At 38.3% G+C, this 17,614-nt stretch overlaps 1 protein-coding gene across 4 annotated transcripts in view; it reads left to right on the top strand.

The window, feature by feature from the left end:
* Positions 1-17,614, top strand: part of GNB4 (G protein subunit beta 4) — a 48,458-nt gene that overhangs the window by 19,533 nt on the left and 11,311 nt on the right. For 3 of the 4 annotated variants that reach the window (XM_007501971.3, XM_007501972.3, XM_007501975.3), the window contains 4 exons: positions 2,516-2,618; positions 12,353-12,391; positions 13,967-14,073; positions 16,492-16,555. In XM_007501971.3, coding sequence (XP_007502033.1) covers positions 2,562-2,618; positions 12,353-12,391; positions 13,967-14,073; positions 16,492-16,555 — 267 coding nt within the window. In that variant the 5' untranslated portion in view covers positions 2,516-2,561. The remainder of the gene's footprint in view (positions 1-2,515; positions 2,619-12,352; positions 12,392-13,966; positions 14,074-16,491; positions 16,556-17,614) is intronic. The other variant, XM_056807063.1, reaches the window with a different exon arrangement.

Here is a 17,614-nt window from a genome sequence, read left to right as displayed (position 1 = left end):
TTTGGAGGAACAGGAAAGGCATGTAGGCTCTCTGATTCAGGCTCTGCCCTGAGCCTTCCTAATTCTACATGTTCTCTGGCTTCATTAGGTCTCTGTGGATTCTGTTATCTTAACATACATAACCTCCAGATCTCCGTGGTGTTCCAAGAATCTTAGTGCAACTGAAATCTTATTATAACTATTATTAATGGCTTTAATGTTTAATAATAGTTTTAATAACACTTAAGGTATTAAAGCTTAAAGCTGTTGTTTGTCCTTCATTTTCTAAGAGGACCAGTGACATCACGGGATAAAGCCTTGACCTACTGGTAAATTGGATTTAAGTGAGGCAGAGGTTTATAAAGTCATCAGGCTCTCTGTGCCAGTCATTGAAGCCCAGTGGCAGGACAAAAGTCAGGGTGACTGGCAATAACCTGGGATGTGGTGGATCACCTGGGAATCTTCTATGTCTGACCAGGCACTTCTTAGCACTTGCTTCAGCCACCGTCATGGCCATTAAAACAAATTGTTCTTATTCACATATATCCCCGGGGGAAGTTTGCATGTGCTTGGGGTAGACATTCCCCTAACTCACCAACAGATCTAAGGTTCTTTATCCTCACCGGACCTCCAGTTGCATAGCCCTCAGTTTCCCAGACTGTCAACCCTGCATTGTTCCCATCCCAGTTCTGATCCTTTGGTGAACCAGTTCAATTTTACACTATCATCTTCTGGTGATTTCCCTTCCCCTGTATCTTATGGAAGATCTTCTTTCAAACTCCAGCCTTAAATTATTCCCATCATTCCCTGCCTTCATTCTTACATGCTTCTGAATGATGGAGAAAATCATGAAACTGTATTGATTCAATCCACTACACATTTATGTTACAGAATTTCAACTGGGCCCTCACTGTAGAAGGGCAGCCTTTTCTCAATATTTAATATCAGTTTTTCCAAACCTTTTCATCCCTTCTCAAACTGCCCATGGTTTCCTTTCTCTTCTCCCCCAGTTGATAGTTCATAGTTTAGAAGCCATGCCTTGAGAGCTCCCTCTGTTACCTACCCTTTTCCATCTCACTTTACTCCAGATGATTTTCACTACTTTTTCTTTCACCCTTGGCTAACATCTTGAGGTGATCCTTCTCCTTGCTGAGGTAAACTCCTCTACATGCATAAGCGATCTCATCCCATCCCATCTTCTCTAGCAGATTGCCCCCTCATTCACTAATTTTAAATCTCTCCCAGTCTAATTTCTTTTTTTCTTACTATCCTTTTATTGTAGAGAATACCACCATCTTCTCAGCCATCTTGGCTTGCAGCCTGGGCTTTTATTTTCTATTCTTTCCTCTTGATGCCCATATCTAAATCCTGTCATTTCTACCACTCCATGATACTCCCATCTCTCTCCTCTTGACACTGCCACCACTCTGGTATGTGTTCTCATTGCCCCAGGCCTGTACTGTTGGGAATAGTTTGTTGGTTAATCTTCTTGCTTCATCTTCCATCATTCTAGTCCATATTTTATTCAGCCATCAGATGGATCTAACTAAAGCACAAGTCTGATGTTGTCATCTCTCTGCTCAACCAGCTCTAGTGGCACCATGTTGTGCCTATGATCAAATATAAAATCCTTTGTTTAGCTTTTAAAGCCTTCTGTAATCCTTCCTACCTTAACAGTCTTCTGGCAGCCCACCAGGCCTGGAACTCTCCCTCCTTATCTCAGGCTTCCTTCAAATCTAAAGCCCTACTTTCCTGTAGTAAGTCTTTTCTGGTCCCCCTTGATGCTAGTGACTTCTTGATTATTTCCCTTTTATCCTGTCTGTCATTTGTTCATAGTTGTCTATATGTTGACTCTAGACTGTAAGTTCTTTGAAAGCAGATGCTATCTTTTGCCTTTCTTTGTATTCAAATGCTGGTTTGCTGTTAAAATTTGCTCTTTCTGAACTATGGGAACAGAAATATAGAAGAAAAACATAGGATCAATCACATAGTTCAATAGGGATATGATTGGGGTTTTGATGTTAAAGGATCACTCTACTGCAAATATGAATAACATGGAAATAAGTGTTGAACAATGATACATGTAGAACCCAGTGAAATGCTTGTCAGCTGTGTGTGTGTGGGGGGGGGAATCATGAGTCATGTAACCATGGAAAAATATTATAAAAAATTTTTTTAATTGCTCTTTCTTAAATTGTTTGTGCTCGCCCCTTTCACTCCTAAAAACCAAATCTCTAATCCTCTAATTGCCTTCAAGATGATTTAATTTTATTTCTTATTGACTCCCTTCTAGCAGTACTATTCCCCTGTCATCAGTGCTGAATGTTTTAGCTAAAAGGTTATTTTTTTTCCCTCCCCACTGCTTAGCACTTTGATAACATTCTTTTTAAAAGTAGGGTATTTAATTGATTATTTGTATGTAACATATATAACTTTGTGTTCCAGCAATCGCTTTTTTATTTGTTTCATAATGAACACAGAGTTGTGTGTGCATCTTTAAAGAGATTAATATTTACATGGGAAAATCTCTTGACAGCCAGTATCATCTGTCACTACACGAGGGGCAAACACCGACTTGGAGGATGAGTGAGCTGGAGCAGTTACGGCAGGAAGCGGAGCAGCTGCGGAGTCAGATCAAGGTAAGATTCAGCACTTGGCTGTCTTGGAGTTGTTGTCCTGCCTGATGCAGCAGTTTAACCAGTAGCATTCACTCCTCCCGGCACAGAGCACACATCCTCGGAGGGAGGACACGGGAAGCCCAGAGGCCTTTGGGGTAAAGCCCAGTGTGTAGCCAGGGGACTCTGGGCTGGTGACGTCCCACAAGAGAGCCTGCCTGCGCTCTGCGCTGTGCGTGGTTATTGCCGTGGCGCCTCCCTTGTCAGGTGTAAGCTGCTTGAGGGCAGGAATTGTCTGCCTTCGTTTGAATCCCTGGCGCCGAGCACAGCTCTTGGCATCTGGTAGGAGCTTGTTGATTGACCGGCTGCCCAGGGCTTGAGGCCCACCAAACAACGGAGATAAACCCATCATAGGGTTATTTTGATTCTGGAAGAAATGTTCTTGCTCAGCAGCTTCACGCCATCTTTATTGAATGTCAGAGACTTCCAGAAACTGCTCTGTGCCAGTGGCTGAGCCTCCAGTGGCAGACTCGGGGGCATGCGAATGAGCGTTGGCAGCAGAGTGAGCCCTGGCCCAGAGGGGGTTCCAGGGGACCTCAGACACTCCCTCAGCAGGTGACCCCAGCGGTCAGCCCCTCACTGCGCTCCTCCCCGCAGCATAAGGCTCGCACGCTTCCTGTTCTTCTGCAGGAGAGCAGAGCAGCTCAGCCTTGTGTCCGGGAGCCCTGGCCGGGGAGCTTAGCCGCAAGGGCAGCGGGTGGCATGCCAGCGCTGTGCCTCCTGTCGGCATTTGGGAAAGTGCTTCGTAACAGGAGCGCTCTGGATTGACTCCTCTATTTCTTCAGTGCCCACTAAAGGAGACCTTGGATTGCAGGGGCTGTAATTCTCATTAGTCAGCATTTCGCTTTGCTTCCAGAAAAGTCAGAGCCATCTTATGCTTGTTAACATAAGCATCCTGTCTTGAATATTGTTCAGACTGTTTGGAACCTGGTTTCCATTCAGAGACGCCCTTCACTAGCTGGCTACAGTCTGCCTTTTTACCTTATTAAACATTATTTCCCTTCATACACTCTGTGTTCCAGGCAATCTGGCCTTCTTATTGCACTGCATCAGGGCTTTTCATCTCCTGTCTCCAAGCCTTTAGCCAGGGACCAACCCTCCATGCTTGCCATTCACTCTTTCCTTATCTCTGCCTCTTAGAATCCCTAGTTTCCTTCAAAATTTAGTCTTAAGAAGCCTTTCTTCCCCTGAACCATTAGTGTTTCTCCCTCAAGATTATCTTGTTTATGTTATAAATACTTATGTTATTTTCACTCCTTGAATTTAAGCTCCATGAGCACAGGGACTGTTTTCATTTTCTTATATCACCAGTGCCTAACACTCTACTGGAGATTTCAGGGATTGGGGAACTCCAGGTGAGGAAGCTCCTTCTACCAGTACAACCATTCTATCACTCATAGCCTTAGAGAGTTGCCTGGAACATCGCAGAGTTCCATGATTCCAGAGTTCCAGTCAGTAAGTGGCAGAGAGTAAACTTGAACCCAGGTCCTCCTGACTCTGAGATCTGCTCTCCTCATTTCACTCTATATCACTGAAATAAATATTCTAGTTCCCATTTGTTTTTATCTTCTCCATTTAGATCATAAGCTCCTTGAGAGGAGGGACCATCTTGTTTTCTGTTATTTGTATGCCCAGAGTTTAAGACAAGGGCTAGAACACAGCATTTAGTAACTGTTTTATGTATCTAGTGAAATATTTGTTGATGATTCAGTTCATGATTTAAAAGAAGAGTTTTTAAAAATTTTAAACACAAAAGGTCCCACATATACTAAAGTAATCACAGCAGCACTGTCTGTAATAGTAAAAAACTAGAAGCAAAATGGGTACCCCTAAAACTGAACTTCTTTTAGCATGTGAATATAATGGAATAATTATTGGACATTAAGAAAAGTCAGATTACCAAACTTTTTTTTTATGACCACAACTTTTTCCCAAAACCAAGAACTGATTTTTAAATATCAGCTTTATACTAGTATTATTGTATCACTGCGAATGTTCAACATCCATGAAGACCCCAGCTGCAAGGGCAAGCTCTTATTATGGGACAAAGACTACTGGAAGCCCTGGACAGCAGTCTGGAAGAGAAGTAGGGTTAGACCAAACTTTAACTTGTCAAGATAAGAAGTTTCATGTCCTAAATATAAAAGAGTATATAAAAAACCAGTTAGAAGAAAAATGAAGGAATTAACTTTCAGTTCTGTGGAGAAGTAGAATAGTTCATGACCAAGGGGTAGAGAAGACAAAAGAGACAGTTTTGTTTACAACAAATTAAAAGGATTTTGCACAAACGAATCCAGTGAAGCTAATATTAGAAGGAAAACACTTAACTGGGGAAAAAAATCTTTGCAGTGAGTTTATCTGGTAAACACCTAAGTTCTAAGCCATGTGAGAAACTGACTCAAAAAAAAATTTTTTTTTAAACCCTTACCTTCCATCTTAGAATCAATACTGTGTATTGGTTCCAAGGCAGAAGAGTGGTAAGGGCTAGACAATGGGGGTTAAGTGACTTGCCCAGGGTCACACAACTAGGAAGTATCTGAGGCCAGATTTGAACCCAGGACCTCCCATCTCTGGGCCTGGCTCTCAATCCACTGAGCCACCCAGCTGCCCCCTGACTCAAATTTTTAAGAGTCTTCTGTGGTTGAGAAATGGTCAAAGGATATTTTCTAAAAAGCAGTTTATAAGGGAAGAAGTCCATTCTGTCAATACCCATATTTTTAAAAAATGCTCCATGTTGCTCAGAATTATTAATTTAAAACTACTCTGAGGTTCTACCTTATACCTCAGATTAGCAAAATTGGCACTCCCCCACCTCCCTACCCCCCAAAAAGTGACATGTCAGAAGGTCTGCAGGAAAACAGGCTCCCTGATGCACTGGTGATTGATCCATGATACCCTATTGGTACAGCCACTCTGGAAAGTCATTCAGAACTCCACCCTACATTTGCCAAATTGTGTGTGCTGTGGAAGAAAGATTTAGTAGGAAGTAGAAGACAAGAGGGAGGGAAGCTGAAGAGGCTGAAGAGGGGGGCTGGGAGAGAGGGAGGAAGGGAGGGTAGGCAAAAGAAGATAATTGCCTGATCTATTAGTTATCAATTACAGATCAAATATTCTCCCTCATTATTATCTATTAAAGTGCTCTTGGACTCAGTTATAGCACTCCTGGGGCCCATATTCCAAAGAGCAAAGGAAAAGGCATTGAGGTAACAAGCAGTTAGGAAGCATTTCCTGTATGCCAGGCACGGTGCTGAGTACTGGGGGTACAAACACAAAAAGACAGTCCATGGCTTCCAGGAGCTTCCAGTCCAATGGAGGAAGACATTCAAAAGGGAACTGGAGAGTGGGATGGGGTTGTAAAGGGACCCCAAGACGGACTTACCAATGGAAGGAGAGGCCCAGCAGATGGAGATTTCAGGCTAAGAAGGTTCCAGGGGCCGAGAATGTCACAGGGCGAAACTAGCTGAGGTGTGATCTGGAAGACTGGAAAGTCATAAACACAGGAAGAGGAGGTCCTTTTGTGTACAGAAATATTTATAGCACCTCCTTTTGTAATGGCAAATAACTGGAAACTTAGGGAATGTCCATCAGATGGAGTAGCTGAATGAATTAGGTTTATGAATGGAATACTACTGTGCTGTAAGGAATGAAGAAAGAGATAGCTTAAGAGAAACTTGGGAAGACTTGAATGAACTGATACAGAATAAAGGGAGCAGAACCAGGAAAAAAGTCTATATTGTAACATCAGAATTGTGGAAATGAATAATTTTGAAAGACTTAACTCTTTATTAACACATTGGTCATGTGACCCCAAAGGGCAGATGATGAATCCTACTTTGCCTCCTGACAAAGAAGTCATGGACGAATGTGCAAAATAAAGACATATTTGGAGGTTTGGGCAATATCATAATTTATAGGGGAGTTTGTTTTGCTTATATGTTACAAGAGGTTTTTTTTTCCCCAATGGGAGGGTAAAGTAAGAAAGAGGAAAGCTCAATAATTGGGAAGGTAGGGACTATTAATAACTTTAGAGAATGAGATTTCAGATAAATGATTAGATTAGGAGGACGGTTTAGAAAAGAGAGTGATGGGGATATGACTGGGGATGTAGACTCTAAATGAAAACCCTGTTGCAGTTATAAATAATATGGAAATAGGTCTTGATCAATGACACATGTAAAACCCAGTGGAGTTGCTCATTGGCTACGGGAGGGGGATGGAAGGAGGGGAGGGAAAGAACATGAATCATATAGCCAAGGAAAAATATTCTATAGTAATTAAATAAATTTTTCAGAAATAAATAAAAATTCTTCAATTAAAAGAAAAAAGGGAATGGACAGCAACTAAAGGCATTTAGTTTAGATTAATTTTTCCAGTTGAGCCATGAAAGGAAAGCAAATATAGGATGATAGCTTATGGGGATGGTTGGGTTAAGTAAAGGGTTTTTGTTTGTTTTAAAAAATGAGGGATATACAGCCCTGTTTATGTGCAGCAGGGACACAACCAGTAGATGGGAGATATTGATGATTTGTTAGCCTTGTAACAATGAAAGGATCTGCCTTGGTGAAGAGAAAAGCTACCTTTTTGAGTAAAACAAGGGCAAAAGAGGAAAAAGTAGAGGAAGATATGTAAGTGAGACAACATGAGGAAGAGGGGAGAAGCAGAAGGTCTCTGAAAATGGACTCAGTTGTGTTTTTTTTGGGTTGTTTGTGGGTGTTTGGTGAACTGTGAGGCATTTTCTTCAGTTTGGGGAAGGAATATCATGGGAGGCTTGAGGACAGACACATGGTTTGTAATGATCACTGGTGAATGAGATAGAGAATCAAGTAGAGAGGTGGAAGAGGTTTGCTTTGCTGCAGCGAGGGTCCAGTTGAGATTATGTACTAAATTTTAGTGGGCTCAGCCTGTTTTTCGAGCACTATTATTAGGAGGGAAGTTTGCAGATGTTTTTCAGATGAATGGTTGCCTAGCTTTGCCACATTCCTCTTTTTAAATTTTTTTTTAACCCAAATGTTGGACTTCATGTTTTTCTCTGTTATATTCTATATTACTAGATTTGGTTCAGTGTCCTAACTCAGCCTTCCAATGTGTTAAACTGTCCCTCTTGGGTAATTGCTCTGAATTAATCATATTTGTTACTTCTTATAGAACAATAATATTCAATCCTACATAGTGCTACAATTTCTTAAATCATTCCTCAATTGATGGGAACCCACTTGTCATTTCTTTGTTTAAAAAAAAGTGTTACAACACCACCTATTTATTTATATTTATAACACCACCTATTTATTGAGAAATCAGAGCATCATAAAATTGGATCTGGAAAGCCACTTTAGAGGTCATCAAGTCCAACACCCTCATTTTACATATAAAGAAACTGAGATTGAATGACATGCTCAGGGTCATATAGCATTTAGTGTCTGAAACAGGATTTGAACTCAAGGTCTTCTTACTCCAAATCCAGCACTATCCAACCTAGCCATGTTGGTTCTTTGTGACCAATATTCCCTAGTTGTTTACTAACTCCTTTTAGTAATATATTTTGCTGGAATTAAAGCCTAGCTCACAGACCTAGATCTAGTCTTTTACTCTTTTTTTTAAAAAACTGAAACCATTGCACTTCTCCAAACCTTTAGGCTCTCCCTGTTCTCTACTTTTATTTTTTAAAGAAAGAAAAACAGAACAGCTCCTCTTTTTATTAATGTTTTGTTTTATGTTACTGACATTGTCCAATAACTTCTTCACTTTACCCCTGAGCTTTCCTTTGTAAAAAATAATGTTAAGCAAAGCAGATTTATCACATTGGCCATGTCTGGAAAATGTATGCCTTTTTTTAAGCACCTATAGTCTTCCACCTCCCTGGCCCAGAGGCAGAAAGCATTCACATCAGTCCTTTTTAGGCCACACTGGTCATTGAAGAAGTCAGTTTAAAAGTCTTTCAGTGTTGGCTTTATAATATTATTGAGATCATGTCAATTGTTCTCTTGGTTCTCTCTACTGTGCATCAATTCATGCAAGTAACCAGATTTTTTTTTAATTCTTCATCTTTTCTATTTCTTAATAACAAAATACTATTCTGGTATATCTTTACATACCACAGTTAGTTCAACCATTTTCCCCAAGAATGGGTTACTCATTGCCCTTCCACTTCTTTACTGCTACAAAAATGCTTCTGATGGGTCAGCTAGTGAAGGGAGACCCCAAGTTCAGATCTCAGACACTTCCTAACTACACAACCCTGGGCAGATCACTTAATCCCAATTGTGAGGCCATTTTTGCCTGTCTGGCCCCTCTGTCCAGCCGCCCAAAGGGAGCACTTCCTCTGCTCTCTGGGCCAATTGGTCATTGTCTTTCAAGGTTGCTTTTCTCTACCTATTGCTCTCCTTTGTAAATTGTTCTGAAAGATCTCCTTTGCTTTTGTTGAAGTTTAATAATATCCCATTACATTCCTATACCACACTTTGTTTAGCCATTCCCCAACTGTCTAAGTGGTGACTCACCTAAGGCATGTCTTAGAGTCTAAATCTTTGCTTTTTTTCCTTATCCCCCCTTTAGTATAAGGGGTTGTTTTGCTTGTGACTCTTCCCTTCACTGTATCATCCTTCCTCTTACTTCCCATCTGCCCATCTCCACTTGTTTCCTTGTGCCTTTCATAGGTTTCTACACCAACTGTATGAGTTTATTTAGATAAGAGTTCAGTTCATCTGATTCCCATTTCTTTCTTTTCCTTTGTATTCTTTTCTTCTAATATAACCTAATTATGAGAAAAGGCAAGTTCTACCCCCTTCCTTGTTTTTTGAGGAGGTATATTCCTCCTACCCTTTGTTTTTTAAAATCTCAAGAACAGTACCAATCTACTCCCAGGACCTCTATTTTTCTTAATCAATAAGATTATGAAGGGACATTTATTTCTTCTTCCTCCATTAAAATGTTAGTACTGCATCATCCCAAAACCTTTCCAGGTTTCTATGGGCCTCATGTGTTTGTATTTCAGATGTCCTATCAGCTGTGGTCTTTTTATGAGAAATACTTGAAAGTCTTCTCTTTTTTCCCATTAAAAGGCAATTCTTTCTCCTTGTAGGAGTATGCTCAACTTTACCAGTAAGTTGTTCTTGGTTGTGAACTTATCTCTTTTTTTCTTTTGGAATATTGTGTTCTGAGAATTCCTCTATTTATAGCAGAATCTACTAGGTCTTATGTGTTCCTGACTGTATGGTTCCTGGGTACATGAACTGCTTCTTTCTGGATATTTGCAGTATTTTTTTCTTTGATGTGAGAGCTCTGGATGTGGACCATGAAATTCCTGGAATTTTTCCTCTTGGAGTTTATTTAAGGGAAATATAGGTGGATTTATTCCATCTCTTTTGCTTGGTTCTAGTAAATTTGGGCCGTTTTAATTTCTGATATCTTGAAACATAGTAGTATCCACAATTTTAAAAAATTAAAGTTTTCTAAGAGTCCAATGATTCTTTTTTTTAATAATATTTTATTTGATCATTTCCAAGCATGATTCATTAGAGACAAAGATCATTTTCTCCCCCCCCCCCAATAGCCGACGCTTGATTCCACTGGGTATCGCATGTGTTCTTGATTCGAACCCATTGCCATATTGTTAGGATTTGCATCAGAGTGTTCATTTAGAGTCTCTCCTCAGACATGTCCCCTCAACCGCTGTAGTCAGGCAGTAGCTTTTCCTCGGTATTTCCACTCCCACAGTTTGTCCTCTGCTTGTGGATAGTGTTTTTCTCCTAGATCGCTGCAGATTGTTCAGGGACATTGCATTGACACTAATGGAGAAGTCCATTACGTTCGATTGTACCACAGTGTATCAGTCCCTGTGTACAGTGTTCTCCTGGTTCTGCTCCTCTCGCTCTGCATCACCACCTGGAGGTTGTTCCAGTCTCCATGGAACTCCTCCACTTTATTATTCCTTTTTGCACAATAGTATTCCATCACCAACATATACCACAATTTGTTCAGCCATTCCCCAATTGATGGGCATCCCCTCATTTTCCAATTTTTGGCCACCACAAAGAGTGCAGCTATGAATATTCTTTACAAGTCTTTGTGTCCATTATCTCTTTGGGGTACAGACCCAGCAGTGCTATGGCTGGATCAAAGGGTCTTTTATCACCCTTTGGGCATAGTTCCAAATTGCCCTCCAGAATGGTTGGATCACTTCACAACTCCACCAGCAATGCATTAATGTCCCTACTTTGCCGCATCCCCTCCAGCATTCATTACTTTCCATAGCTGTCATGTTAGCCAATCTGCTAGGTGTGAGGTGATACGAGTCCAATGAGTCTTAAGTTATTTCATGAGCAGTTTTCCATATCACTTGTTTTTTACATCATATATCTTACATTCCCTTCTGTTACTTCAATCTTTTGTTTTGTCCTAACATTTTTTTTTGCAGTCTCATAGTCTTTAATTTCTGATTAGTATATTCTAGTTTTCAAGGAGCCCATTTCTTTGGCACTTTCTCTTCAGAACTATTTATTCTCCTTTCAGTTCTATCCTAGAGATTTTATTTAATTTTTTCAATCTCTTTATTTCATTTCTTCCAAATATTTGTGTAGATCTTGTAGAAAATTCATTTTTTCTTTTGCATCTTTGTTTACAGTTGAAACAGAATTAGTTTGGAATTACAATAATAATTTTTCTTCTGGCGTTTTCCTTGATTTATTAATTCCTTCAGCTTTATTTTTTATTTATTTTTATTTTTTAAAACCCTTACCTTCTGTTTTAGAATCAATACTGGGTATTGGTTCTAAGGCAGAAGAGTGGTAAGCTAGGCAACTGGGGTTAAGTGATTTGTCCAGGGTCACACAGCTGAGAAGTATCTGAGGCCAGATTTGAACCCAGGACTTCTAGTCTTCTGGGCCTGGTTCTCAATCTACTGAGCCACCCAGCTGTCCCCAGTTCCTTTAGCTGTAGGTGGTGCTAAATTAGATTTACACTTTGGGATAGAATTGTCCTGAGCAGGGTTCTTGTGCTGACTGCTCTTTACTAGGATTAGGCTCCCTGGATCTTTGAGGTTCAAGGAGTGAGATCTTCAGGACTTGACTTTGGAGACTAAGTGCTGTTGGTCGCAGGTCCCTGTTCATGCGACTTCCAAAGCCTCCACATTGGAGGTTTCTGAACACCTTGAGGTTTTTTAATATAATTGTGTGGAAGTAAGTGGCTTTCAAAGTGTGAAAACATAAAGTTACTTTCTTGACTTTTAAAACTATCTGGCCTAAGATACTTCCTGCTATGTGATCCTGGGCAAGTCACTTAATCTCTGTTGCCTAGCCCTTACCACTCTTCTGCCTTGGAACCAAAACTGTTGATTCTAAAGTGGAAAGTAAGGGTTTACAAAGAAAAAAGAAAAAAGAAAGAAAACTACTGTAAAAAAATAAAACTTAGAAAGATTATCTTGATATTTGTAAAGGACATTAATGAGAACCTTTTTTGGGGATGTTCAAACTTCTCAACACCTTTAACTGAGAATAACCCTACTATGTATTGACTCAGTGACCTTTAGGTTAAATTTTAGATAAATAAAGATAGATAAATAATGATCTCTTATTTTAGTTGTTAATGATGTTATAGAAAGTGTTAAATCTTTGTACTAAAAAAGCACACTAAAAAATAAAATAGACACTTTTCAGAATTATTAAAAACATTGTCCAAATTAATTCTAAATCTGTTTTCTCTAGGATGCTAGGAAAGCATGTGGCGACACAACACTTGGTCAGGTAAAGTATTATTTCTTAATCCATTAATTATGTGTGACAAGTTGGCATTGAAAGTCATCCTTACTTTAAACAATGCTTAAAAGTTGAATTGCATTCTTGTTAAAGGGGCTAGATAGAGTGATAGAGACCATACAGGTATAGCTTGCCTAACATCCTTGATTGTTTCTGGGAAATAGGATGCAAAACACAGTGATGCATTAAAGTGTTCAGGTACCCAGAGCTGCTGGGCAGAACACAGTGGCTCTGAGGCAGAAGGCAGAGAGCCTTGGGGGAGAGCCTGACTCTTCTCACAGGTCCACTGGGTGACCTCTCCAAGCCTCCTTTTATTTATGTATAAAATGAGGTAGTTAGACTGGATCAGGGGCTGTTAATCCCCCCACAGTAACTGGGGGTAGATTTGGGGGTCTCATGTTCTTGTGAGGCAGGGAGTAGACAGTGAAGGAAGCCTATCCTTCGATTAATGAATGTGGATAAAAAAAAAATCATTTCATGGAGGGGTCCAAAAGTTTAAAGCAGCCTGCCAGAGGGGTCTGTGATACCCCCTCCCCCTGCCCCCCCCCAAAAATTCCTGAACTAGATGATAGTTTTTTAGGTTCCTTCTATGATTCTGCCATTAAGTGATCAGAACAATGGCATTAGAGTGGGGCTTCAGTTATTATAAGAAAGTTTGGTTGTGCTTCATTTCTTCCAAAATTTTTTTTAAAAAATAAAGTTTGATAGTATATTTAATGGTACATTAAATTTAATGTGAGTGATATTATGTAGGATAGGATCACATAGCTCTCTTCAAATAGTTGTATATCTCTTGCCTGACTGAGCTACCCAGCTGCCCCCTATATCCCTTTTAGAGATCTGGTGCAAGAGATTTGTGGTTTCCCCAAGCATAAGGTATTAAAGCTTTTAGAGGACCTTATCTATAAACTCATGAAGTTGAATAAAATGATAAACTTATGGTTTTATTATTTTGTTAATAATATATTATCTTGGCAAGGCAACAAAAGTTGATCTTTCAGCTATTTTCTGCCATTTCAATTGAGTGAAAAGAATTTAGTTGCTTGTAAAGATTTATAACACTGACATTATGAAAGCCTGGTTTTTATCCTTTGATCACCCACTTCAATATTCTTGTTAATAATTCAAGATTAAGATTTATCTGTATTAATTTAGGTTTATATTCTACAAATATATCATGTTTTTTGAGCAGTATGGTGTAATGTTCTGAGCTTGTATTAGTTATTATTACTCAGCCACTGTGTGACAGTAATATCTTCTGCACTTTATTTGTAAAATGAATGGACTGGATCAATGATCTCAAGGCCAATTCCAGCTTTTAAAAAAATTCTGAGATCTTCAGATGTTTGTAGACAAAATTTTTCTGAGGAATAATTACCAATATAGTCTATAGTTGTAGGATTACAGTAGTTTAAGTATTTTTTTTATTTAGTTTAAGCTTCCTTTTAAAATCTTTGTTGCAAAGGGATGCTTATAGTGTAGGAAGAAAAGAGGGATATGTTTGAGAAAAGTTTATCGACACAGGATTACTTTTAAGATAATAGTTTTCTTTCCTTTCTAAAGATGACAACGAGTCTGGATTCTGTAGGAAGAATTCAGATGCGAACAAGACGTACACTTCGTGGTCACTTAGCTAAGATTTATGCCATGCACTGGGGATATGATTCAAGGTTTGTACTTGAAGTTTTCAATGTTATAACAGAATGAAGTTATTATTTTTTAATAATAAAAATTTGCATTAAAGTAGTGTTTAGAATAATTGGAGAATAACACATACATTGTGAGAATTAATTTCCCCTTCCCAGAAAATCTTCATTAACATTTTGAAAAGCTTCAGCTAAACTTAATTCTCAAATAAATTATATTATTTTAATTAAATTTACATAGAAATGAGTTTATATTCATTTCACTTCTAACCTGTGCACTTAAATCATATAAGTGAATTTTAAAAGTATTAAGCCATTATTATGTACAAAGTATTGTGATACACACTGGTAATATAGGTATAAAAGTGAGCTAACTGTAATGTGAACTTACATGTTAATGGGGAGCAACACATTTTAGGGAATGTTGGACAGGAAAGAATGTTTTGGTCTCTTGAGTCTCAGGAATGGTGAGTAGAGGAATAAGACTTCCACTGACATGCTTTTTCCAAAAGTAGTTATTATTGATTTCATAGCATTTTTTTTTTCAAGAAAAAAAGTTGAAGGCTCCAGGGATAGGTAAAGAGTGGGCATGAATACTCTAAAAGGAATTCAGAACTGGGGGGCATTGAGGCATAATCCTCTGGAGCTCTGGTTTGGAGGGTAGAGCAGTAGTAGCAGGAGCAGCAGAGTTTATTCAGAATTATTACTTCAGTGGGGTTTTTTTCCTTTGAAATAATATTCAATCCCTTAATTTATTAAGTGCCTGCTGGGTTCAGGGTACTTATCTCTGCTTTATCGAAGTTTAACGTATAATTTGTAGGGAGGACAGGAAATGAATATACATAATTTTTTGTTACATGTTAAATATATAAAGATTCAACAAAAAGTGAGAATTTCTAGGAGGAGAGGGATTGAGTTCATTTGCAGCCATTGAGGAAGATTTCAAGGTTTAAGAACCAGCACCTCAAACTAGGTTTTAAAGAAACCAAAAGGAGACAGTGTGGAAAGGGGAACAAGAAGCCAGCATTGAGAGTCCAGGGAGTAAGGAAGAACTCAAAGTCTAGTTTGGCTAGAATATAGCCTGGAGGAATAAGCTGACAGCCAGATGATTGAAGGCTTTGGATCCCAGACTAAGTAGTTTGTATTTTGTGTCAGAGGTGATGGGAAGTCGGAGAAGGTTTTTGAGGAGAGAAGTGACCTGATTAGACCTGTGTGAGAGAAACAGCTGTGGGAAGGATGAATTAGAGAAGGAAGAGAAGAGAAACAGAAAACATTCAGAAGATTACAGAGCTCAAAGTGAAGTCATGAAGGCCTCCATTAGGGTGTGTGTCCTATCAATGGACAGGTTGGGATGGGTGCAAGAGATTTATGACAGAATCGGGAGGATTTGGCATCTCCAAGTTTAAGGAGTCCAGAATCATTGTTAGTCCTTAAGCCTGCACAAGTAGGAGAATGGTGGTGCCCCCACAAAAGGGAAGTTGAGAATTTTCAAATACATTTGGCCAGGAGGTGGTGGTTATCTTAACCAAAGGATGAGTTTAGTGGAGAAATTGGAGTGGGAGGTAAAAGATATTTATAATTGGTTGTATTAAGATTGGTAAGAGCATTTTCTGGAACATTTGGGAAGATGATTTTAAGATAGATATCAAGAAATAAGTGGGTGATGAGGAATTGGAGACAGAATTGGGAAATGTTTTCAAAACAAGATATCCATCGTATACAGAGCTCTGGGCCTGGAGTCAGGAAGGCCTCAGTTCAGAGTCAGCTTCAAGCCACTTCATAGCTGTGTGGACCCTGGACAAGTCACTGTCTCAGTTTCCTTCTTAAAAAAAAATAGCAATGACCTCCTAGTCATTATTTTATTTTATTTTATTTTTATTTTAATAGTTATTTTAAGGACAAAGTGAGATGTTTATAAAATGCTTTTTAAACTTTAAAGTGCTATATAAATGTTATCTTTTATTATACATTTTAATTCTAAAATTATATATATCATGTCATAGCTATTTAATAAATAGTTGAACTAGAAACAAATGACAGTCAGTTCATCTTCCAGTTCTCTTTATAGCAGAAAGTTTTATGAATTTGGCAAAAAAGAAAAGAAAAAAACCCCAAAACAACCAATGACACACTTGCATTGGCTGGTTTTTTGGTTTGTTTGTTTTTTCAGAAATCCATAACTGCCATTACTATAAAGTTAAATAAGAATAAGACAAGGTATTAGTGAGATGTTATTCTTATTTTGTGGTGGGTATATAAGATTTTTCTGGCTTGCCATTTCACCTATTTATAGTACTATTTGGATCAAACTTATTTTTCAATAGAAAAAATAGTTGTTTTCTGAATATTTATGTATATTATATATTATGTATATAATATGCCATATGACTAATATGAAATTTCTCCCTAAATATTCAAATTATGTCTATTGGTTTCCTTTAGGCTACTAGTCAGTGCTTCCCAAGATGGAAAACTAATCATTTGGGATAGCTATACAACAAATAAGGTAGGGTTGCTTTCTAGGTCCTTTTGTTTTGTTCCTGGGTTTTGATGTTCTATCCATTAATTGTTCATCCTATTTTTTTTTTTTGCTGCTTTAAACATGGTTTTCATTTGTAATTTACTTCTAAGAGCAATTTGGAATATTGACATACTCCTTAAGATTTAGATTAAATTTATGAATATTATTTTGCTTCTTCCCCTGCAATCATGGATATTAATTCAACATGAGTACTTTTGCAAAGTATGCTTAAATTTCAGGTTTGAACTTGGGAATAGACCATTTAATATGAAATCTGTTTTTTAAAAGTCTCTCCCAATGGTCTGGCAGCATCAGTTTTCTTGATGCTGTTTTATCCAGATTTTCCTTTATAAAAAAAATTGTAGATATATTTTGACCTGTCTAAATTTTAGGCATTAATAAGTTATAGGAAAACATTGATTTCTTAAATATCAAAACAGTTATATGAACTTGCCTTTCTTCTTTGAGAATAGCTTGCAAGATGCCATGTTAGGTAAGAACTTCTTTATAGGGGGTTTAGATTGATTTTGGAAAATGAACAGGTCTGAAAGCCTAGAAAATGAATTTTGGAGAGGCACATTACCCTCCATGCTTCTCTCCAACCTCATGAGGCAATGACATAAACTTATGGGGTGACATACAAACTGACACAGTTTTCTCAGTGTCAGGATATAAATATTTAGTCATTATCACTGTGGCTGGATAAGAACATAATACTAAGATTCATGGCTTTGACCTCCTTATGGCTCAGTTTCAAGACCAGTCAGCTATTTTGCAAGTGACTTCTGTTTGGACACAAAAGGACCAACAGAAAGGATGGACTAAACGGAATCTGTCACCATGGTGAGAGAGGAGTAGCAGCAACCTTTTTGTATATTTAAAAAAGGATTATTATTAAAAATCACATAAAACTAATATCTATATAATATTTCCTTTCCCCTATTGCCTAGTCTTGTGGCTGAAAGGAATAATCATTCCCCCTTCTATATATATATATATTTCTTTTATTTAAGGCTCTAAAAATGCTTTTTTTTTTATTCCCTA

This window comes from Monodelphis domestica, chromosome 8, assembly GCF_027887165.1.
Source record: "Monodelphis domestica isolate mMonDom1 chromosome 8, mMonDom1.pri, whole genome shotgun sequence".
Classification (NCBI taxonomy): Eukaryota; Metazoa; Chordata; class Mammalia; order Didelphimorphia; family Didelphidae; genus Monodelphis; species Monodelphis domestica.
This window is presented reverse-complemented; position numbering and strand designations above follow the sequence as displayed.